At 43.5% G+C, this 24,833-nt stretch overlaps 1 protein-coding gene across 1 annotated transcript in view; it reads right to left on the minus strand.

Moving 5' to 3' along the window:
* The window catches only part of PTPRT (protein tyrosine phosphatase receptor type T), a 1,291,533-nt gene that overhangs the window by 929,390 nt on the left and 337,310 nt on the right, over nucleotides 1-24,833 (minus strand). Inside the window, exon 2 of the mRNA XM_064276097.1 lies at nucleotides 13,714-13,839. Within this exon, the coding sequence (XP_064132167.1) occupies nucleotides 13,714-13,839 (126 nt within the window). The remainder of the gene's footprint in view (nucleotides 1-13,713; nucleotides 13,840-24,833) is intronic.

Consider the following 24,833-nt stretch of genomic DNA (forward strand, 5'->3'; position numbering starts at 1 on the left):
AGGCCAACATCCCTCTTTTAGTACAAATACTATGGCCCACACACCACCACAACCACCGGACACCACAAATCTCAAGCCTCTGGCTGCTGGCTCATGTTTCTAGATGAAAAGTCCCAGGCAGGTGGTCGAACTGGCTGAGCCCAGGCCACATGTTCAGCCACATCCAGGCTGCCAGGAAGTGGTGAGTCTCTGGAACCTCTGGCTTCCATGGAACTCCACAGTCCACCAAGACGCAAGACACTGCACGATTCTCAAAATCAGGAAGCAGAGTGGGAGGATGGGCCGCTAAAACAAAAGCACGAGGGTTCCTCTGGTGTGATTACAAAGAAGGGGAAGGGGAAAGGAGAGAAGAGGAAACTGAGGCTGGAGATAGACACCATGGTTATATTATGAGAAAGTTCAATTATTAACAAGAACAATTCAACCAATAAACATTATGAGAACCTAAGGATTCCCCTGGCGACACAGTGGTTAATAGCTATGGCTACTAACCAAAAGGTTGGCAGTTTGAATCCATCAGCCCCTCCCTGGAAACTCTATGGGGCAGTTCTAGTCGCTCTATAGGGTTGCTATGAGTTGGAATTGACTCAACGGCAACGGGTTTGCTTTGGTTTGGTTTAAGGAGCCCCTGGCGATACAAATGGTTAATGAGTTTGCTGCTAACCAAAAGGTTGGAGGGTCAAGTCCACCCAGAAGCACCTCAGAAGAAAGGCCTGGCAATCTACTTCCAAACAAAAAGCCATTGAAAACCCTATAAAGCACAGTTCTTTTCTGACACACATAAGGTCACTAGGAGTCAGAACTGACTCTATGGCAATGGTTATTTTATTGTTTTTTGTTTTTACTAAATCCTAGGCACTGGGGTTACGATGTAAATAAAATGTTGTCCCTGTCTGCAAGGGGAACAGAGGCTAGTTCAGTACACAGACTACAAACAAGCCTGGTCTCCATCCAACAAGCACTGTGAGACCAAGCTGCTTTTTACACAGATGTCCACCTTGATTGGTCAGTGCCCAGATCGTCTTGGCTGATTACTATTTTGAACATATTCCTGTTAATGCCAAGAAGGCTGCCATCCAGGGAGCTAAGAGCTACAACAAGGTGCACACAGGGAACCATTACCACTTCCTGCCTTTTGCTTAGTGCTTCAGAATTCACAAAGCACTTTCCCAACCACCAACTCCTGGGCAAATTTCGAAGATTACATGTTTGACATGTGGGTGATATTCTCCCTTAAGAATTCAAAAAATAATACAAATCATTCCATTTTTGGTATGCAAGGGGATACAGAAATGTATACATGAAAGCAAATGCGGTAACTCCTTTCGGCAATGAGTCCAGAGTTGTACGTACAAGAACACTTACCGCAACGTGATTTAGGGGTGAGACACTGGAAAGAAGTTAAGGATGCAACAATATGACATGGTTAAATAAATCGTGGAACAGTCGTCACACTGGAAAACTACAAAGCCTTTAGCAAATATGCTTTTGAGGAATATTTAATATCATGGGAAAGTGGAAAAAAATAATGTTCATTAGGAAAACAGTGACTTCTCTGAGTTGGTCTGACTTCTGTTTTGTTCTTTATAGCTATCTCTATTGTGCTTGTTCTCCACAATGAATATGCATTATTTTTACAATCATAAATCATGGCTATAAATAGAAATAATTTTAAAAGATGTTTAGTTGTTTTTTTTCAGTTGATGATGGTACCATGTACATAAGATTTATTTCTTTATCTTAGATTTCAAGCCTGGTTCCTCTGTTGTTGTTAGGTGCTGTCAAGTCGGTTTCAACTCATAGGGACCCTATATACAACAGAACCCAACACTGCCTGGTCTGCACCATCCTCACAGTTGTTGCTATGCTTGAGGCCATCATTGCAGTCACTGTGTCAATCCATCTCATTGAGGGTCTTCACTCTTTTGAGGACCCTTTTCTTTACCAAGCATGATGTCCTTCTCCAGGGACTGGTCCCTCCTGATAATATGTCCAAAGTACATGAGGCAAAGTCTCACCATCCTCGCTGCTAAGGAGGATTCTGGCTGTGCTCCTTCCAAGACAGACTGTTCATTCTTCTGGCCAAAACCAGAAAACCAAATCCACTGCCACCAAGTCGATTCCAACTCATAGTGACCCTATAGGACAGAGTAAAACTGCCCCACAGAGTTTCCAAGGAGCGCCTGGTGGATTCAAACTGCCGACCTCTTGGTTAGCAGCCGTAGTACTTAACCACTATGCCCCAGGGTTTCCACATTCTCCTGGCAGTCCAGGGTATAGTCAATATTCTTCACCAACACCACAATTCAAAGCCATCAATTCTCCTTTGGTCTTCCTTATTCATTGTCCAGACTTTGTACGCGTACCACATATAAATTACATGACCTTGGACCAGTCACTTCACCTCCCTGGGACTCAGTTTTCTCAAAACTGGAGGAAATGGTATCTCTGAACTCCTAAGTTGGAAGATTAGATGAAATGATGTATGAGAGAATATCTAACCCAGTTTTGGTTACAGTGGTGTTATGTACTGAATTGTGTCCCCAAAAAGATATGTTGAAATTCTAACTCCTTGCACCTATCAATGTGACCTTGTTTGGAAATAGGGTCTTTGAAGATGTTATCAGTTAAGCTACCATGTGTCATACTGGAGTAAAACCTATTAAAATAACCCACTGCTGTTGAGTCTATTCTGACTCATAGCAACCCCATCAGACAGAGCAGGCTTGCCTCATAGGGTTTCCAAGGCTGTAAATATTTACAGAAGCAGATTGCCACATCCTTCTCCCACAGAGCTGCTGGTGGGTTTGAACTGTCAACTTTTCAGTTAACAGGTAACAGCTTAACCACTGTACCACCAGGCTTCCTCCAATAATAACAGCATTGTCTGACATGGTACCCATTGCCATCGAGTCAATTCCAGCTCATGGTAAGCCTAATCCAATCTGAGTGTTGTCCTTATAAAAGAGTAGAAGAGATACAGAGACACACACAGAGGAAGGACGGCAATGTGAAGATGTGTCTATAGTCATGGAAGGCCTGGGGCTACCAGAATCTGGAAGAGACAAGGCAGGATCTTCCCCTAGAGACTTCAGAGGGACCATGGTCCAGTTGATACATCGATTTGGACTTCCAGCCTCTAGAACTGTGAGACAATACATTTCTGTTCTTACAAGCCACAGGCTTTGTGGTGCTTTGTAACAGCAACTGTAGGAATGTAATACAAGTGGGTACACAGTAATGGCAGGTTCCTTAAAAGAAAATGTTCCAACACCTGCAGTATTTCTGTGTGAGTCCTAATGTGAAACAGGTGGCCTGGGCAGGTGATTTGCCAGGTATAGAGGAGTGATTGGCCCCAAACCCTCACTTTACGAACATCAGCTGGAACAAAGCAGGAACACACATCCAGGTCCAGGGGCGTGAAGGTGAAGGCCATTAGCCAGTGCCTGGAGCCAGTGCTTGCACCCATGGCAGGCTGGTGTACTGAGATGTCCATGTCTGTAGGCGTGCATGCCCATGTGTTTGGTGCCCTGGATTTCCCTGACTGCTGCCCCTTCCAGAAGGCAGCCAGACTCCTTATGCTTTCTACTCCAGAAACTGCTTGAATCAAGATTTCCTCCTTTCCTGTGTAAAATCTAAACTCACTGAAGAAATTATGCAACAGGTACAAAAAGGGCTGGGCCAAGAGAGGTGTGCTTCTGAGGGCTGAGAAGGTGAGGGTTGAAGTTCCCCCATCCTGGGAAGGGGTGCTGGAAGGGCCTGTTGGCCCCACATTGCTTAAGGGGCAGTACTTGAGAAGGGAGCAGGTCCTAGAAGAGATGCTGGGTGGTGCGTCTGGGCTGGCTGGGCCGGGGACAAGGGCTCCAAGCCTCACTAAAGGGAACTGAGCTCCAGGCTGGGAAAGAAGCAGCAGATGTGAAGGAACCTCAAAAGATACAGCAGTGCGCTTGCCAGAGGAAATCACGAGAGTCAGCTTAGTCCCTGGGACATGCATAGTACCTTAGGGAAGGGTTTTACCTTTAGGAATTCCAGGGTGGTACAAATGATTAAAGTGCTACATTGCTAACCAAAAGGTTGGAGGTTCAAGTTCACCCAGAGGTGCTGTGGAAGAAAGGCCTGGCAATCTACTTCCTAAAAACCAGCCATTGAAAACCCTATGGAGCACAGTTCTACTCTGACACGCGTGGAGTTCTCATGGGTCAGAATCAACCTGACAGGGGGTGTGGGGGGCCCTAACAATGACTTTAATGTTTAACATCACAACTCTGGAGGCCCCGTATCTGATTCAAGTTGATACAGAGAAAAAAATTCAGTATTTCTTGTGCACCTACTTCATTCCCAACACTTAAAGTCCTGTAAGCTTTATCAAAAAACCAAACAAGTCGCCATCGAGTTGATTCCAACTCATAGCGACCCAATAGGACAGAGTAGAACGGTCCCATAGGGTCTCCAAGGAATGGATGGTAGATGCAAACTGCTGACCTCTTGGTTAGCGGCCATAGCTCCTAAGCTCTAGAAAGAAAAAAAAAAAAGCCTCCAAGTCCTCTTACCTCTAGCTTCAGTTCTTTTAAAAGGACACCTAGAGGAAACAACCCAAGTGTCCATTAACAGATGAATGGATAAACAAATGTGGTAGAGACACACAGCACAATATGGCCCAGCCATAAAGAGAAATGGAGTCCTGATACATGCTACGACATGGATGAACCTTGAAAAATTATGCTAAGTGCAAGAAGCCAGACACAAAAAGACAAATATTGTATGGTACCACTTACATGGAATATCTAGAATAGGTAACTACATACAGAACTAAGTTTACTAGTGGTTACCAGGGGCTAAAAAAAGGGGGAGATGAGGAGTTATTACTTCAGGGGTACTAAGTTTATATTTCGGGTGATAAAAACCATTTGGAAATGGATAGTGGCGATGGTTGTACAACATGGCAAATGTAATTAATGTCATTGAAGCATACGCTTATAAGTAGTTCAGATGGCATATGTTTTGTTATATGTATTTTACCACAATAAAAAATTTTTTAAAAGAAAAAAAGGTGGGGGCACTTACAGCTTCCTTCGGCCCTGAAGACACCCTCCTGCTGTGTCCCGCACTGCCCCCCAGGGTTGCCTGTCTGGAAATCCGTGTGATAGAGGGGGAAGGTAGGCCAGGAAGCAGTGGTAGCTACAGTTAGTTCCCTGGACAGGATAGAGGCCTGAAAGTAGGTTTGTGGGTATAGTAACCCCGTTCCTCCTCGGGGACAGCCTCAATAAAGATGAGGTGGGGGGAGCAGCTCTGAAGCCTAGAATGCTAGCCCGAGGGCTTTTCTGATAGAGAGGGATGAAGAAAAGAGTATGACAGGGGTTCCTGCATAGCATTCAGTTAAGGAGCTGAGATGGAGCAGGCAGGTGCTCTAGCCCTCAGGCAGCAATGCATCCTGGTTATTTAAAAGCCTCTCTGGGCCCCTCTGGGACTCACGGCAGACCACCTGCTCAGAGGTTCCAGTTTATAAAGCAGCATTTGGCAGGAGATGAGCTTGAAGGATGGGTGAAGGCTCTAAGGTGGACTTAGTACCAGAGACTGAAAGAGCCAGAGAAGAGCTTCAGAGGAGAGCTGAGGGGAACCTGCATTGACATGAGCCCTGCTGTGTGCAGACACGTCCTATTCCCACAGGATCATCCCATTCAATTCCCACTGTGTCTCCATGGTAAAGACGGGGAAACCGAGAGAGATAGTTTAAGGCTGCAGGGTCACTCAGCTCTGGAGTAGGACTAGAATAAGCTGCTCCGTAAACACGTCTGTGATAAGGACTCTGAGAGAAAAGAACCAGGTGCTGTGAAAGAGAATGGTGAGCAGGTCCCTCTTTAGACAGATCAATGCGGGAAGAACTTCCTGAGGAGTCTGAGCTGAGACCTGAAAGAATCAGCCAAGTGAAGAGTGAAAAAAACATCCTAGTAAGAGAGAACAGCATGTGCAAAGGTCCTGAGTCAGGAAAGAATCAGGCATGTCCAAGGAACTGAAAAACAGCCAGGAGCACACTAAAAGAGGAGAAGGGCTCAGAGAAAATGCTAGATCACGTAGGACCTTGCAGACTGTGGTTAAGAATTCTTACTTTATCCTATGTGCTCGGGGAAGCCACCAGAGAATTTTAACGGTCCAAATAACACAGTCTGATTTATCCAGAGCTGAGCACAGAGACGACCACATGGAAGGGGGATCAGTGAAAGGATGAAAAACATCAGGATACACGGACTCAAACCACATTTCCGAAAAGTGATGGAAACTGCTGGCTTTACAGAAGGAAAAGTAAGATTCCAGCCTTTTCTCAGGAGAACAAATCCAAATTCACTTTCATGCCTCTCCACCTAAGAAGCAAACCAAAAAAAAACCTCACCGCCATTAAGTCAATTCTGACTCATAGCAACCCTTACAGGACAGAGTAGAACTGCCCCCACAGGGTTTCCAAGGCTGTAATCTTTACAGAAGCAGACTGCCACGTCTTTCTCCCAAGGAACATCCGGTGGGTTTGAACCAACAACCTTCCGGTTAGCAGCTGAGTGCTTAACCACTGTGCCATGGAAATTCACAGACACATCATGACAGAGCAATTTCAGGAATCATTATCAAATATCTCTATGTAGAAAAGCTCAGAAGATTATGTTAGCACAATCCAATATTTGTGAAATGACACTCAGCCATAATGAGGAGCTGAGAAAATTAAGATCAGAAGCAAGAGTTGTTTCTTTGGGGAGAGAGAAGGGCATGGTGGGAAAAGCAGCAATGTCACTCAGCTTCCTGGAACTTTGGTTTTCTGATCTGTAAAACTGCAAGGATAGTAGCAAAGATGAAAAATACATGGTTAATCAATTGAGCTACCAAAGGCATTTCATCAAATTTGTCATCTAATTCTTCATTTTAGAAAAAAAGCACTTGCTAAAGATCATTTCTCATCCACTACCCCATCTATCCATCTATTCATCCACCCATCCATCCATCCAACAAAATGTTATTTAGTTCATACTGGTGATTCAGTGGTGGAATTCTCGCCTTCCATGCAGTAGACCCAGGTTTGCACGTCATGTGCTGCCACCGCTTGTTTATTAGTGGAGGTTGGGTGTTGCTATGATGCTGAACAGATTTCAGCAGACCTTCCAAACTAAGATAAACTAAGAAGAAAGGCCTGCTAATCTACTTCCAAAATACCCTATGGATTACAACAATCAGATCCTCAACTGATCATGGGAATGGTGCAGGACCTGGCAGCATTTCATTCTGAAATTTCATTTCATTTCTTCACCATGAGTCGGGGTCCAACTCCATCGGCAGCTAACAACAAGAATAATATGTATGATAGACCGTATGAGCCACTGAGATAAAGCCGAGAACAAAACTGTCATGATCTTTTATCAGATGGAATTTATAACCTGGGGCAAAGCAGGCATTGATCATACGACATCAGCTGTGATACATGCTACTGAGAAGTACAGGATATGATGGTAACCACTACAGTCAGCTTACCTAGACCGCGGGGTCTAGGGAGGGCTGTGCTGAGATGTGAGGGGAAATACTAGTAACCCAGGAGATGGGGTGGAGAAAGAGGTTTCATGGAGAGTGCCCAACTTACATGAGCTCCTGAGGCAGGACAGAGTCTGGAACATTCCGGGAACAACAGAAGCCACAATGAAGTGAGCACAAGGAAGAGTGGAACATATGAGGCTGGAAGTGGAGTCAGGACCAGCTATGCACACAGGGCACTGGAGGCCATGCTGCGGCCTTGGTCTCAGAGCAGTGGGAAGCCTCAGATGGACTCCAAACAGAAGCTGGGTGGTGGCAAGGAAGAACGTGGTGAGGACAAGGACACGAGGAACAAGGAGAAGGCCTAACATGAATAGGCCTATGTTTCAGAACAGTCTCCTTGGCTTTAGTCTGGAGAATGGATTAAAGAAGCCAAGTAGCCTTTTGGGGGTTTTCTAGCTATTCAGGAGAGAACTGAGGGTGGTCTAGGCAGGGCAGTGGTGGCAGAGGTGGAGAGACGTGGGCAGACTTGAGATCTATTCAGGAGGTGAAACAGAACTAAGTGACTTACTGGAAGAAAGGATAAGAGAGAGAAGTATGATCTCTGGGCTTCTGAATCAGTTATAGAGCGGATGAGGAGGGCTTTCCTGAGACAAGGAACACAAGACTGGGCACACAGGGAGAGGGATGGGTGAGTCAGGAGTTCCATTTTGGAGATGTTGAATTTGAGGAGCCTGTAAGACCTACAGGGCTTCATGTGGGCTAAAGATGAGCAGAAAGAGCAACTGTGTGCATGTATATACACACACACACACACAATCAGTTCCAGATTTATTATGCCAATATGAAAAACAGTCACGCCAAACAGAAGCAGGTGTTTCTCAGTACAGGTGTTCTGGACCCTTGGGGTCCCTAATGCGGTAGGTGAGCTTACCATCTGAACCAGGACACTTGAAATTAAAGATAGCACTATAAAAAATTATAATAAGGATAAAGGTTGTCCCACAGTCACCTTACTAACGGGGGACATGGGGCTGTTGGTGATTTTTCCTATGCAAAGTAAAGTCTTTCCACATCTGAAAAGCTGAATGTTATACAATAGTACAGCTTGTATACCTGGGGCTTGTATCAACACCCAAGAGGAACTAATATAAGCAATTTATGCCCTTAATAGGAACTGGAGACCTGGTGGCACAGTAATTAAGAACTTAGCTGCCCAAAATTCATATCCACAAGCCATTCCTTGGAAACCCTATGGGGCAGTTCTACTCTGTCCTACAAGATCATTATGAGTAAGAATTGACTCAACGGCCATGGACATGGGGCAATAGGAACTGTTTTAGAGCTATTCGGTGGCCTCCTACTTTGGGGCCAAATTCAAAATCACTGAAAATATCCTCACCTGAATATCTCCAAGCATCTTCTTTGTCTCCAGCTTTGCGGCATCCTGGAAAACCCCTTCCCCAAAGGAAGCAGAGATGAGATGGAAGCAGGCAGTGGGCTGTGTAGGTCAAGGGTTTATAAGAGATGTCTGGGCTGGAGATATAAATGCAGGAGTAACCAACACACAGATGACAACTGAAGCTAGGGAAGTGGCTGAGTTATCTACATGGAAAGAATGTAGGACAAGCCTGAGGGACTCCAACATGTAATGGTCAGAGTGAGTTGACAAAGCAGACTGAGGAACAGCGCCAGGAGGGGTTGGTGGAAAACCAAAACAGCGTGATAGGTGAGAGGGAGCATTTGGTTGGGGTGGAACTGGAGAATGGCCTCCTTTCTGCAACAACCAATTGTCTTTACAATTGTACCAAGGATCCTATTTATTTAGAGAGGAGAACTTAATGATCATAGAGGTTCACTGATCCTGGCTTTATCTTACCAGGTATTGTTGTTGTTAGTTGCTCTTGAGTCGGCTCCAAATCATGGCAACCTTAGGTACAATAGAATAAAATGTTGTCCAGTCCTGTGCCATCTTAATGATGCACCAGGTATGTTCTCTGTTGTTGTTAGTTGTCATTGAGTCAACTCCAACTCATGGTGTGCAGAGTAGACCTCTGCTCCATAAGGTCTTCAAGACTATGATCTTTCAGAAGCAGATCACCAGGCCTGCTTTTCAAGGCAACTCTGGGAAAGATCGAACCTCCAGCTTTTCAGTTAGTAGAAGAGAACATTAACCATTTGCATCACCCAGAGGCTCTATCCATCAGGTACAGCACACACTAGAGTATACTTCCCCCACGTGTCTGTCAGTTTGTCGTACTGTGGGGGCTTGCGCGTTGCTGTGATGCAGGAAGCTATGTCACAGGTATTCAGATACCAGCAGGGTCACCCATGGAGGACAGGTTTCACCTGAGCTTCCAGACTAAGACAGACTAGGAAGAAGGACTAGGCAGTCTACTTCTGAAAAGCATTAGCCAGTGAAAACCTTATGAATAGCAGCACAACATTGTCTGATATACTGCTGGAAGATGAGCCCCCCAGGTTGGAAGGCACTCAAAAGATGACTGGGGAAGAGCTGCCTCCTCAAAGTAGAGTCGACCTTAATGACATGGATGGAGTAAACCTTTCAGGACCTTCATTTGCTGATGAGGTATGACTCAAAATGAGAAGAAAAAGTTGCAAACATCCATAATAATTGGAACCTGGAATAGACAAAGTATGAATCTAGGAAAATTGGAAATCAAAAATGAAATGGAACGCATAACCATCAATATCCTAGGCATTAGTGAGCTGAAATGGACTGGTATTGGCCATTTTGAATGGGACAATCATATAGTCTACTATGTTGGTAATGACAACTCAAAGAGCAATGGTGTTGCATTCATCTTCAACAAGAACGTTTCAAGGTGTATCCTGAACTTTCAAGGTGTAGCTGTCAGTGATAGGATAACATACATACGCCTCCAAGGAAGGCCAGTTAATACAACTATTATTCAAATTTACGCACCAACCACTAGGGCCAAAGGTAAAGAAACAGAAGATTTTTATCAGCTGCTGCAGCCTGAAATTGATCGAACATGCAATCAAGATGCATTGATAATTACTGCTGATTGCAATGCGAAAGTTGGAAACAAAGAAGAAGGATCAGTAGTTGGAAAATATGGCCTTGGGGATAGAAACAATGCCAGAGAACGAATGATAGAATTTTGCAAGACCAACAACTTCTTCATTGCAAATACCTTCTTTCACCAACATAAATGGTGACTAAAAACATAGACCTCACCAGATGGAACACACAGAAATCAAATTGACTACATCTGTGGAAAGAGACGATGGAAAAAAGCTCAATATCATCAATCAGTACAAGGCCAGGGGCCGAATGCAGAACAGACCATATGCAAGTTCAGGCTGAAACTGAAGAAAATCAGAGCAAGTCCACGAGAGCCAAATTTTGATATTGAGTATATCCCACCTGAATTTAGAGACCATCTGAAGAACAGATTTGACGCATTGAACACTGGTGACCGAAGACCAGACGACTTGTGGAAGGACATCAAGGACATCATACATGAAGAAAGCAAGAGGTCATTGAAAAGACGGGAAAGAAAGAAACGAGTAAAATGGATGTCAGAGGAGACTCTGAAGAATGCTCTGGAATGTTGAGCAGCTAAAGTAAAAGGAAGAATTGATGAAGTAAAAGAACTGAAGATTTCAAAGGGTGGCTCGAGAAGACAAAGTAAAGTATTATACTGACACGTGCCAAGAGCTGGAGATGGGAAACCAAAAGGGAAGAACACGCTCGGCGTTTCTCAAGCTGAAAGAACTGAAGAAAAAATTCAAGCCTCGAGTTGCAATAGTGAAGGATTCCATGGCGGAAATATTAAATGACTCAGGAAGCATCAAGAGAAGATGGAAGGAATACAGAGTCATTATACCAAAAAGAATTAGTCGATGTTCAACCGTTTCAAGAGGTGGTATATGATCAGGAACTGATGGTACTGAAGGAAGAAGTCCAAGCTGCTCTGAAGGCACTGGTGAAAAACAGAGCTCCAGGAATTGATGGAATATCAATTGAGATGTTTCAACAAACAGATGCAGTGCTGGAGGTGCTCACTCATCTATGCCAAGAAATATGGAAGACAGCTTCCTGGCCAACTGATTGGAAGAGATCCATATTTATGCCTATTCCCAAGAAAGGTGATCCAACCGAATGCAGAAATTATAGAACAATATCATTAATATCACACGCAAGCTAAATTTTGCTGAAGATCATTCAAAAGAGGCTGCAGCAGTATCTTGACACGGAACTGCCAGAAATTCAGGCCGGTTTCAGAAGAGGACGTGGAACCAGGGATATCATTGCTGATGTCAGATGGATCCTGGCTGAAAGCAGAGAATACCAGAAGGATGTTTTCCTGTGTTTTATTGACTATGCAAAGGCATTCAACTCTGTGGATCATAACAAATTATGGATAACACTGCAAAGGATGGGAATTCCAGAACACTTAATTGTGTTCATGAGGAACCTTTACATAGATCAAGAGGTGGTTGTTTGGACAGAACAAGGGGATACTGATTGGTTTAAAGTCAGGAAAGGTGTGCATCAGGGTTGTATTCTTTCACCATACCTATTCAATCTGTATACTGAGCAAATAATACGAGAAGCTGGACTATATGAAGAAGAACGGGGCATCAGGATTGGAGGGAGACTCATTAACAACCTGCGTTATGCAGAGGACTCAACCTTGCTTGCTGAAAGTGAAGAGGACTTGAAGCACTTACTAATGAAGATCAAAGACCACAGCCTTAAGTAGGGATTGCACCTCAAGATAAAGTAAACAAAAATCCTCACAACTGGACCAATGAGCAAAATCATGATAAATGGAGAAAAGATTGAAGTTGTCAAGGATTTCATTTTACTTGGACCCGCAATCAACAGCCATGGAACCAGCAGTCAAGAAATCAAAAGACACATTGCATTGGGCAAATCTGCTGGAAAGGACCTCTTCAAAGCGTTGAAGAGCAAAGGTATCACCTTGAAGACTAAGGTGCGCCTCACCCAAGCCATGGTATTTTCAATTGTATCATATGCATTTGAAAGCTGGACAGTGAATAAGGAAGACTGAAGAAGAGCTGACACCTTTGAATTGTGGTGTTGGCGAAGAATATTGAATAATACCATAGACTGCCAAAAGAATGAACAGATCTGTCTTGGAAGAAGTGCGGCCAGAATGCTCCTTAGAGGCAAGGATGGTGAGACTGTGTCTTACATACTTTGGACATGTTGTCAGGAGAGATCAGTCCATGGAGAAGGACATCATGCTTGGCAGAGTACAAGCAAAGAGGAAGACCCTCAACCAGGTGGTTTGATACAGTGGCTACAACAATGAGCTCAAACATAACAATGATTGTAAGGATGGCTCAGGACCAGGCAGTGTTTCCTTCTGTTGTGTATAGGGTGGCTATGAGTCGGAACGAACTCAACGGCACATAACAACAACAACAACAAAGAGTGTCCTTCTCCCGGATTTCCCTTCCCTAGAATATATCAAGTATAATTCATAGGTCTATCTCACACAGGCATCCATCAAGAGCGTACATCCATCAAGACTTCAGCTCACTGGTTAAAGAATATGCTTGGCATTCAGGGCATTAACTTTAAGGACTTAAATTCTGACTCCAGAAGTTTCCCTGCATATATACAAGCTGTGTCTATGTGGCCTGGAAGATAAGGAATGATTTCAGTTTCTTCAGAAGCTCTTTCTTCCCTTAAAAACCCACTACTATCAGGCTCCCAGAGCATAAGGCCCCGGAATACAGCTAAAGTCCCTGGGTGGCACAACACTTAAACACTCATCTACTAGCTGAAAGGTTGGTGGCTTGAACACACCTAGAGGAGCCTCAGAAGACAGACCTGGAGATACGTTTCCAAAAGGTCACAGCCTTGAAAACTCTATGGAACAGTTCTACTCAACACATACAGGGTCACCCTGAGTTGGAATCAACTCAATGGCAACTAACAACAATGTAGCTAAAGTTCAACAAAGCTAAAAGAAAGCCTGTTAAGGAGACGTGTGACTTCTACAGCATCTCTAAGAATTCATCCAGCCTTGGTGTGAACACCTCTGGTGATAAAGAACTCGCTACCTTCAGCGTTATCCATTGCCTTCTCAGAGAGCTCAAACAGTGAGACAGTTCTTCTCCATGAGCTATGATAAAAGTCAACCGTCCCCATCACAACACCAGACACAGTGGGTCACGTACCTGTGGGTACCGCGGGGTCCAGCATTGGCTTTTCCCAGGTGTTAATCTGCTCCCAGGTGAAGCCATTGGTCCCCAGAGCCACGCTGTAACCACAGTTGCTGTAGTGCTCATCAAAGGAACAGCCGCCTGGGGACAAAAGAGATATGTGTAAATACATCCCCATGTCTGAGGCGTGGTTTGTCACCCTTGTCGCATCAGCTCTTCATTTACAGCTTTGGATTTTAAACTTGGTAGAAGATTTAAGAAAAAAAAAAAAAAAAGCAAGCAAATTGGATTTTTATATTTGCTTTGGCACTCAGGTAAGGTGCTGGCATCTACAAGCCCTCCTATTTTAAAAAGTTAATAAGGTTAGTTACATTGATTTCAATCTTCCCTCCTGAGAAAGTAAACAATGACGTCTCTTTCTAAGGAGAAAAAAATGAATGCCAGGGCATGCCTGTATAATTGCTTCCTGTAGAACAGAGCAATGCCATCAGACACCAGAATGAGCACCACCTTTGGAGTCTAGCAAAGCCAAACACAAATCTCAGCTTCACAAAGCCGTGTGGGCTCAGGACCAGATGCATAACCAGTCTGGGTCTCAGTTTCCTTACCTGTAACATAAAAAGAAATCTCTATCTTCCAGAAATACTATGAGGGTAAAAAGGATAACATATGAAAAGTCACTGTCACAGACTTAAGTGCCCAGTGTCCACCTCCTTCCCTCTAAAAGCAGCCTGAAAATAATTTTTTTTGTGAAGTGAAAATCGAGTTTGTCAAGAATTAAGACAGTCAGGTACCTACAACATGATAAAGTCAACACTGGCATGTTTAAAACTGCTTCACTTAACAATACTTTAAAGTTCAAGAGGGCCACCATTTTGCAACAACTTGTGTCACATTTTGACAGGAATTTACTGAGCTCATACTATGGAGCTATATGACCCCCCAGAGTGACTACAGTGTCACCAGGAAAATCAGAGAGACACACTGAGAGAGATGCTGAGTACAGAATTTGGGCAGAGTCAGAGCTGCAACTAAGAAGTGCTGTCTGTCCTGAGAAACAGAGCCCACTCTACCCTGGAGGAGGAGGAGGGAGGAGACGTGGAGAAGATATGAACAGGGCTTTGAAGGACAGCAACATTTGCATGGGCAGCAAGTAGAAGGAGGATATTCTGGGGTATTATGGATTAAATTGTGTTCCCCAAAAAGCTACACTGAAGTCCTAACTCCTGGCACCTGTGAATACGGCTTTGTTTGGATATAGGGTCTTTGAAGATGTTATCAGTTAAGTTAGCAGTAGGTCACAATGGAGTTGGGTGGGTTCTAATCCAGTATGAGTGGTGTCCTTATACAAGAGACAGGACACACAGAGAGACACAAAGGGAAGAAAGCCTTTGATGACAGAGATCGCATCTACAAGCCAAGGAACGACAAGGATTGTCAGCCATCACTGGAAGCTAGGAGAGAGATATGGAACAGATTGTCCCTTAGACCCTCAGAAGGAATGAATATAGCCAATATCCTGATTTTGGACCCATAACCTCCGGGGCTATGAGACAATACATTTTTGTTCTTATAAGCGATCAATTTGCAGTGCTTTGTTATGGTAGCCCTATGAATCTAAACCACATGGCATCCAGTTTGACACACAAAGGCAGGGAGGCAGAACCAGGAGGATTCTACAGCAGCCTCCTGACAGGTCTTCCCGACCCCCAGCACACACACCCCGGTCCTTCCTTGTCTCCCTGATTCTCAGATCTCATCACATTACCATGCCCCTCCTATAAACAGCCATTGGTTCTCCATCACCCACAGAACCACATCCAAACCCAGCCCGATTCAGGAACCCCCCATGCGAGCCCTGCGCACACAGTCTCATGTAGCATCATACCACTGTCTCTACCAGCTGTAGTGGACAAAAACCCCTTCTCTACACCCCCAAACCAGGGATTTCCTGTGGAAGTCCTGTCGAAGAATATGATACAGAATATAGTCCAGACACCACTGCAGAAAACCTGGGAGGTCAAAGCTTTCTCCACTTTTCTCTCTTGGTAAGTACAGAAACCCAGAAAACTTGGCCTTTAGTATCACAATGAGTCTTGGACTGGGCAAAGGAAGACAGGATCTATTTTGGTGGTGCAGGGAGTAGAAGGTGGGGTTTGAGTTGAGAGTATGAAATTGCTTTGAGGGATTATATGTAGACAAGAAGGAGAGGGAGAGAGAGGCCGAAGAAACACAATGAAAAGCCGAAACCTACAGAAGGTGATGTCCAATGAGAAATGTCCTCTGACGGGAAGTAGGTGATGCTTTAGAAGGAACTGTCATATCTTTTTACTTTCATTTATTCATTCAGTAACTTGACAGTTATTTAACTGAGCACTTAATGTAGACCACACACAGTCCCCAGGACAGGGTATACAATAGTTCATAAAACAGACATGGTATCACTGCTTAGTGAAACCAAATGACAATAAATGAACTAATAAATAATCACACACTTTAATATGTGCTATGAAGGCAGAAGTTGGGGCTGAGAGGAATGGAGTGGTCTGGGGGAGCTTTTCTGACCATGACTTCGAAATGGTGTCTGTGCTGTAATGACCTGCCGCTACACTCAGCTCAGCGAAGAAAGTCAGCTACACAAAACAGCCACGTGTCAGTGGTGCTCTAGGGAACCGAAAGAAGAAGAGCAATGACCATTGTGGACTGACAAGGGTCAAGAGACAGGAAGTCACAGGAGACAAGACGAAAGGTTAGGAATAGATGGAGGAGATACACTCCACATACACTCGACAAGAATAACCTTTGAAAGGCAAGAAAAGCAAGAAGAGAGGCCAAAAATCAACCACCTTCCATTAGAAGCTAAGCTTCGGAATGGCTGGGAACACTTCTTGTTGTTAGGTGCCGCCGAGTCAGTTTGGACTGATAGTAACCCAATGTAAAACAGAACAAATCACTGCACAGTCCTGTGCCATTGTCATAATTGTTTCTTTGTTTGAACCCATGGTTGCAGCTACTGTGTCAACCCATCTCACCGAGGGTCTTCCTCTCTTTTACTGACCCTCTACCTTACCAAGCATAAAGTCCTTCTCCAGGGACTGATCCCTCCTGATAACATACCCACAGTACATCTGAGAAAGTTCTCACCATCTTCACTCTAGAGAACATTCTGACTGTACTTCTTCCAAGACAGATTTGTTCATTCTTCTGGCAGTCCATGACATATTCAGTATTCTTCGCCAACTCCATAATTCAAATGCATCAATTCTTCTTTGTTCTTCCTTACTCATTGTCCAGCTTTCGTATATATATGTTGTTCTTATTCTTGTTAGGTGCCGTCGAGTCGGTTCTGACCCATAGCAACCCTATGCACAACAGAACGGAAACACTGTCCAGTCCTGAGCCATCCTTACAATCATTGTTATGCTTGAGCCCATTGTTGCAGCCACTGTGTCAGTCCACCTCGTTGAGGGTCTTCCTCTTTTCCGCTGACCCTGTACTTTGCCAAGCATGATGTTCTTCTCCAGAGACTGATGCCTCCTGACAACATGTCCAAAGTATGTAAGACGCAGTCTCGCCATCCCTGCTTCTAAGGAGCATTCTGGTTGTACTTCTTCTAAGACAGATTTATTCATTCTTTTGGCAGTCCATGGTATATTCAATATTCTTCGCCAACACCACAATTCAAAGGCATCAATTCTTCTCCGGTCTTCCTTATTCATTGTCCAGCTTTCAATTGTCCAGCTTTCACATGCATATGATGCAATTGAAAATATCATGGCTTGGGTCAGGCGCACCATAGTCTTCAAGGTAACATCTTTGCTCTTCAACACGTTGAAGGTGTCCTTTGCAGCAGATTTACCCAATGCAATGCATCTTTTGATTTCTTGACTGCTGCTTCCATGGCTGTTGATTGCGGGTCCAAGTAAAATGAAATCCTTGACAACTTCAACTTCAATCTTTTCTCCATTTATCGTGACATTGCTCATTGGTCCAGTTGTGAGGATTTTTGTTTTCTTTATGTTGACATGCAATCCATACTGAAGGCTGTGGCCTTTGATCTTCATTAGTAAGTGCTTCAAGTCCTCTTCACTTTCAGCAAGCAAGGTTGTATCATCTGCATAACGCAGGTTGTTAATGAGTCTTCCTCCAATCCTGATGCCCCGTTCGTCTTCATATAGTTCAACTTCTGGGATTATTTGCTCCACATGTCTGTCAGTTTGTTCTACTGGGGTGGCTTGCATGTTGCTGTGATGCCGGAAGCTATGCCACAGGTATTCAGATATCAGCAGGGTCACCCATGGAGGACAGGTTTCAGCTGAGCTTCCAGACTAAGACAGACTAGGAAGAAGGACTAGGCAGTCTACTTCTGAAAAGCATTAGCCAGTGAAAACCTTATGAATAGCAGCGGAATATTGTCCGATATACTGCTGGAAGATGAGCCCCCCAGGCTGGAGGGCACTCAAAAGATGACTGGGGAAGAGCTGCCTCCTCAAAGTAGAATAGAGTCGACCTTAATGACGTGGATGGAGTATTGCTTTCGGGACCTTCATTTGCTGATGAGGCATGACTCAAAATGAGAAGAAAAAGCTGCAAACATCCATGAATAATCAGAACCTGGAATGTAGGAACTATGAATCTAGGAAAATTGGAAATCATCAAAAATGAAATGGAACACATAAACATCGATACCCTAGGCATTAGTGAACTGAAATGGACTGGTATTGGCCATTTTGAATCGGACAATCATATAGTGTACTATGCTGGGAATGACAGCTCGAAGAGGAATGGTGTTGCATTCATCGTCAACAAGAACATTTCAAGATCTATCCTGAAGTATAATGCTGTCAGTGATAGGATAAAATCCATACGCCTCCAAGGAAGACCAGTTAATATTACTATTATTCAAATATACACACCAACCACTAGGGCCAAAGATAAAGAAATAGAAGATTTTTATTAGCTGCTACAGTTTGAAATTGATCAAACATACAATCAAGATGCATTCATAATTACTGGCGATTGGAATGCGAAAACTGGAAACAAGGAAGGAGGATCAGTAGTTGGAAAATACGGCCTTGGTGACAGAAACAATGCTGAAGATCAAATGATAGAATTTTGCACAGACCTACGACTTCTGCATTGCAAATACCTTCTTTCAGCAACATAAAGGGCAACTATACACATGGACCTCACCAGATGGAACACACAGAAATCAAACTGACTACATCTGTGGAAAGAGATGATGGAAAAGCTCAATATCATCAGTCAGAACAAGTCTAGGGGCCGACTGTGGAACAGACCATCCATTGCTCATATGCAAGTCCAAGCTGAAACTGAAGAAAATCAGAGCAAGTCCATGAGAGCCAAAATATGGCCTTGAGTATATCCCACCTGAATTTAGAGACCATCTGAAGAACAGATTTGACGCATTGAACATTGGTGACCTAAGACCGGACGAGTTGTGGAAAGACATCGAGGACATCATCCAGGAAGAAAGGAGTCATTGAAAAGAAAGGAAAGAAAGAAAAGACCAAAATGGATGTCGGAGAAGACTCTGAAACTTGCTCTCGAACGTCGAGCACCTAAAGCAAAAGGAAGAATTGATGAAGTAAAAGAACTGAAGATTTCAAAGGGCGGCTCGAGAAGACAAAGTAAAGTATTTTAATGACATGTGCAAAGAGCTGGAAATGGAAAACCAAAAGGGAAGAACACAACACTCTTGGTGTTTCTCAAGCTGAAAGAACTGAAAAAAAAAAATTCAAGCCTCGAGTTGCAATAGTGAAGGATTCTACGGGGAAAATATTAAATGACACAGGAAGCATCAAAAGAAGGTGGAAGGAATACAGAGTCATTATACCAAAAAGAATTAGTTGATGTTCAACCATTTCAAGAGGTAGCATATGATCAGGAACCGTGAAAGAAAAGGCCCAAGCTGCTTTAAAGGCATTGGAGAAAAACAAGGCTCCAGGAATTGATGGAATATCAATTGAGATGTTTCAACAAACAGATGCAGCGCTGGAGGTGCTCACGCATCTATGCCAAGAAATATGGAAGACAGCTTCCTGGCCAACTGATTGGAAGAGATCCATATTTATGCCTATTCCCAAGAAAGGTGATCCAACCGAATGCAGAAATTATAGAACAATATCATTAATATCACACGCAAGCTAAATTTTGCTGAAGATCATTCAAAAGAGGCTGCGGCAGTATATTGACAGGGAACTGCCAGAAATTCAGGCCGGTTTCAGAAGAGGACGTGGAACCAGGGATATCATTGCTGATGTCAGATGGATCCTGGCTGAAAGCAGAGAATACCAGAAGGATGTTTACCTGTGTTTTATTGACTATGCAAAGGCATTCGACTGTGTGGATCATAACAAATTATGGATAACGTTGCAAAGAATGGGAATTCCAGAACACTTAATTGTGTTCCTGAGGAACATTTACATAGTTGTAAAAAAAAAAAAAAATTTTTTTTTTTTTTTTATGTATATGAGGTGACTGAAAATACCATGGCTTGGATCAGATGCACCTTAGTCCTCAAAGTGACATCTTTGCTTTTTAACACCTTAAAGTAATCTTTTGCAGCAAATTTGCCCAATGCAATATGTCATGTGATTTCTTGACTACTGATTTCATGGGCATTGGTTGTGGATCCAAGTATAATGAAATCCTCGACAACTTCAATCTTTTCTCCATTTATCATGATGTTGCTTATTGGTCCACTTGTGAGAATTTTTGTTTTCTTTATGTTGAGGTATAATCCATACTGAAGGCTGTAGTTTTTTTTTGTTTGTTTGTTTTCCTATTCAAGTTTTTTTTATTGCTTCTGTCTGGGAAAATATCCAAAGAAGTTTGAACATCTCAACGAAGATGATTTTTGTTTTTCCTTGAAGTTTTTTTTTTTTTTTAATTGTACTTTAGATGAAGGCTTATGGAACAAACTAGCTTTTCACTGAACAGTTAGTACACGTATTGTTTTACTACATTGGTTAACAACCCCACGACACGTCAACACTCTCCCTCCTCAACCTTGGGTTCCCTATTACCAGCTTTCCTGTCCCTCCTGCCTTCCAGCCTGGTGTGTGAAGGATGTAGTCTTTGCTCTTCGTCAGTAAGTGCTTCAAGTCCTCTTCAATTTCAGCAAGCAAGGTTGTGTCATCTGCATATCTCAAGTTGTTAATAAGTCTTCCTCCAATCCTGATGCCACGTTCTTCTTCATATAGTCCACTTTCTCTGATTATTTTTGCTCAGCATACAGACTGAATAAGTGTACGGGAAGGATACAGCCCCGACGCACACCTTTCTTGATTTTATAGCATGCAGTATCTTCTTGTTCTCTTCAAACGACTGCCTCTTAGTCTATGTACAGGTTCCTCACGAGCATAATTAAGTGTTTTGGAATTTCCATTCTTCAAGGTGTTATCCATTATTTGTTATGTTCCACACAATCACATGCCTTTTTGTAATCAATAAAACATGGGTAAACATCTTTCTGGTATTTTCTGCTTTCAACCAAGATCCAACAGACATCAGCAATGATATTCCTCTTCCCACAACCTCTTCTGAATCCAGCTTGAATTTCTGGCAGTTCCCTATCCATGTACTGTTGCAACCACTTTTGAATTATCTTCAGCAAAATTTTACTTGTATGTGACAGTAATGATATTGTTAGATAATTTCCACATTCTGTTGGATCACCTTTCTTTGGGATGGGCACAAATATGGACCTCTTCTGGTCAGTTGGCCGGGTAGCTATCTTCCAAATTTTTTGACATAGACAAGAGAGCACCTTCAGCATTGCACTCATTTGTTAAAACATCTCAATTGGTATTCCGTCAATGCCTGGAGCCTTGTTTTTCACCAATACTTTTGGTACAGTTCGGTCTTTTTCCTTGAATACATCGGTTCTTGATCATATGCTACCTCTTGAAATAGGTGAATATCAACCAGTTCTTTTTGATACAGCGACTCTGCGTATTCCTTCCGTCTTCTTCTGATACTTCCTGCGTTGTTCAATATTTTGCCCATAGAATCCTTCAATATTGCAACTAGAGGCTTGAATATTTGTTCTTGCACGTAGTAGGGGCTTAATAAAAATTTGTTCAAGGAATGAACTAATAAATGGTAATGGGATGCCTGATACAGACCGAAGTACCCTCTAGCAATGGTGAGCCCATAGCAGGCCCCTGAACTGACCGGCTCTTTCAAGTCTCACACTTGCTGCTTCTACCTAGAAAGCTCCCTCCCTGCATTGCCTGCTTGACAAATCAAATGATCTTCCAAAACTCATTTCTCCTATAAACCTTCTCTGATCAGAAGAGCAAAGTGAGTGGCCCAGATATGAAAACACAACACAGTCCATTTAAAACAAAAACAGTAGCAGCAGTAGTTCCAGCTGGTTCCAAGAAAACCAATCTCCTTTCCCCACAGTTCTATCGCCTTGTTGGAGCCCAGCCTATGGGAGACAAATGAATCAGGTCAATGCCATTGATAACTAATCCTGATGTGCTAGAATTGATCAGTGAGGAGTGCCTGCAACATCTCAAGTACTCCTAGGAAAAGCTGAATGAGAATCCTGAACTGATTAGCCTCCAGGGCTAGAGAGGAAAATGGGAGGAGGAAAGTGCAGTGAAGACAACCCTGTGTATTATAAACTGGCTTTTTCTTTTCTCTTGCACACACAAGAATACTGTGTTTCCAGCCCATCTTGCATCTAGAAAGGACCATTTGTCAAAACCTGGCAAGGTGGAATAAAGTGATATCCACCATTAGCCCATAAAAATAATCTCTTACATGCGATTGTCACGTTCCCCTGCTGTGAGGACCTTCAAAGCTGTTGAAGATGATTGGAGATGGTACATCAGAGAAAGAAAAGAAGTCTAAATCCTGAGACACTCACTGGAGGGAAGTCACCCAGAGAGTTGACCAACCAGTATATCAACATTCAATTTTTCAGAAGCAAAATATATACTTTTATTGCCTTGTGCCACTGAGATCTCAGAGTTCAGTTATTGCCAGGGTAGAGTCTTGCACACTGTCACTGACAAAAGAGGTGTGCTCTCTCAAGACTGACCACATATGCTAGGCATTACCAAACCAAAAACCAGTTGCCACTGAGTTGACTCCAACTCATGGAGACACCCATGGGTGTCAGAGGAGAACTGTACGCCACAGGGTTTTCAATGGCTGATTTTTCAGATCACTAGGACTTTCTTCCAAGGTACCTCTGGGTAGACTCAAACCACCAAACTTTCAGTTAGCAGCTGAGCACGCTAACCATTTGCACCACCCGAGGACTCTGCCAAGTATACTAAGCACTCACTGCATATGCTATTTCATTCAGTCTCACAACTTTGTGACATAGATTTTGCCCCTACTTTAAATATAACGGGTAAGTGACCTGCTCAGGTCACGCAAATGGAAAATGTAAAAGCCAAGGTTAAATCCATGGCAACCTAGCCACAGAGCTCATGCTCTTTCTAATAGACCAGAGAATCCTATTTTCCAAAACCAAGGACAAAGCCTTTCACTTCACCATAAGGTAATGTTAGCAGAGAAGATGGATAAAGGCTTCCAAGGTGGAGGATCTTTGCTCATCTCAATCCATTCCTTTGCTTATTCTAGAATCAGTTAACGAAAGTCTTCATTTTTACAAATTCTGCATCGGGGTACAGAATCAATAGGTACAGTTCTTACCCTCACAAAGTTTGCAGAGTAGAAGGGAATAATCACATAAACATATATTTGAGAGGCAATGCAAAAAAAAAAGAAAAAAAACATTTTCTTGGAGATACGCTGAAGGTTAAAGAATAAATCATTAATTTTGGTTAATGGTATAATTAAACTTATTCTCTGTCTTCTTGTAGACAAGATTTAGGAGGGCTCACAGTTACCCCCTGGGCATCCCAGTTTATAGACCGCAGGCAAGGTCACAGAACGATTTGCCTCTAGGACGCTGGAGTAGTTGCCCATCCCTCACCTCTGCCCAATGGGTGGCCACTCAGCTACAACCCCAGAGTGCTAACAGCCCCTCTGAGACCCAGGGATCCATTCCCCCTTCACGGCCACGCTCTGGAGCCCTGGCTTAGTTTCTTAGTTCTACTGTAACAGAAATACCACAAGTGGGTGGTTTTAAAGAAGTGAAAGTTATTTTTTCAACAGTTTAGGAGGCTGGAAGTCTGAATTCAGGGCACTGGCTGTAGGGGAAGGCTTTCCTCTGTGGCCTGTGCGGGGAGATCCTTGTCTCAGCTTCTGTAGCTCCACCGTTTTTCGGTTCCTTGGCAAACTTTAAATGGCATTATCTTCCCAGTCCCTACCTGTTTGTCCTTGCTTGTCTCTGTGTCTGTGCCATTCCTTATAACTGAAAAGTAATTGGGTTTAGAACACACCCACACTGATATGGCCTCATTAGCATAACAAAGAAAATTCTGTTTCCAAACAGGCTTATATCCACAGGTACAGTCTGTAACAAGCACCTCGTTGCCTCCACCTGCTGATCTCTGGTGGTCACCTCAGTCTGCAGCCAGTGGCAAATGCCCTTCCCTTCTAATAATCTGCTCTTTCAGCCTGGGGTACCCCCCCCCCCAGACCAGGGTCCCCATGATGCGGTTTTTATTTTCAGGCCACAGCCCTCTCTTCCCCTCACACTCATGACCTGGAGTCACTGTTTCTTCAGGACAGTCAAGCCCAGTTGTTGCTTCCATCCCACTCTGCCAGAATTTGTCATCCTTTATGGTGACCACGGTGTCCCTCCCTACAAAAGAGTTTCTTGAAACAGGCCCTGGTTCTGTACTTTATCATGTGATACCCCAACCATAAACACGGTTCATGACGTTTCCACAGGGTTCCTGGGCTCCCAGCACGGCGGGAAATATGGCTAAGTGATCATTTAAGTATATCCATGCAGGAGAAAGTTGTGGCAGTCGGCTTCCATAAAGATTATAGCCTTGGAAACCCTACGGGGACAGTTCTACCCTGTCATATAGGGTCGCTATGAGTCGAAATCGACTCGATGGCAATGGATTTGTTTGTTTTTTACTGGGTGTTTTGTCTAAGAGTTCCTGGGCAGAGCAATCAGTTAACTCGCTCAGCTGTTCACTGAAAGTTGAAGGTTCGAATCCACCAGGGAGTAC

This window comes from Loxodonta africana, chromosome 24 (assembly GCF_030014295.1).
Source record: "Loxodonta africana isolate mLoxAfr1 chromosome 24, mLoxAfr1.hap2, whole genome shotgun sequence".
Lineage (NCBI taxonomy): Eukaryota > Metazoa > Chordata > Mammalia > Proboscidea > Elephantidae > Loxodonta > Loxodonta africana.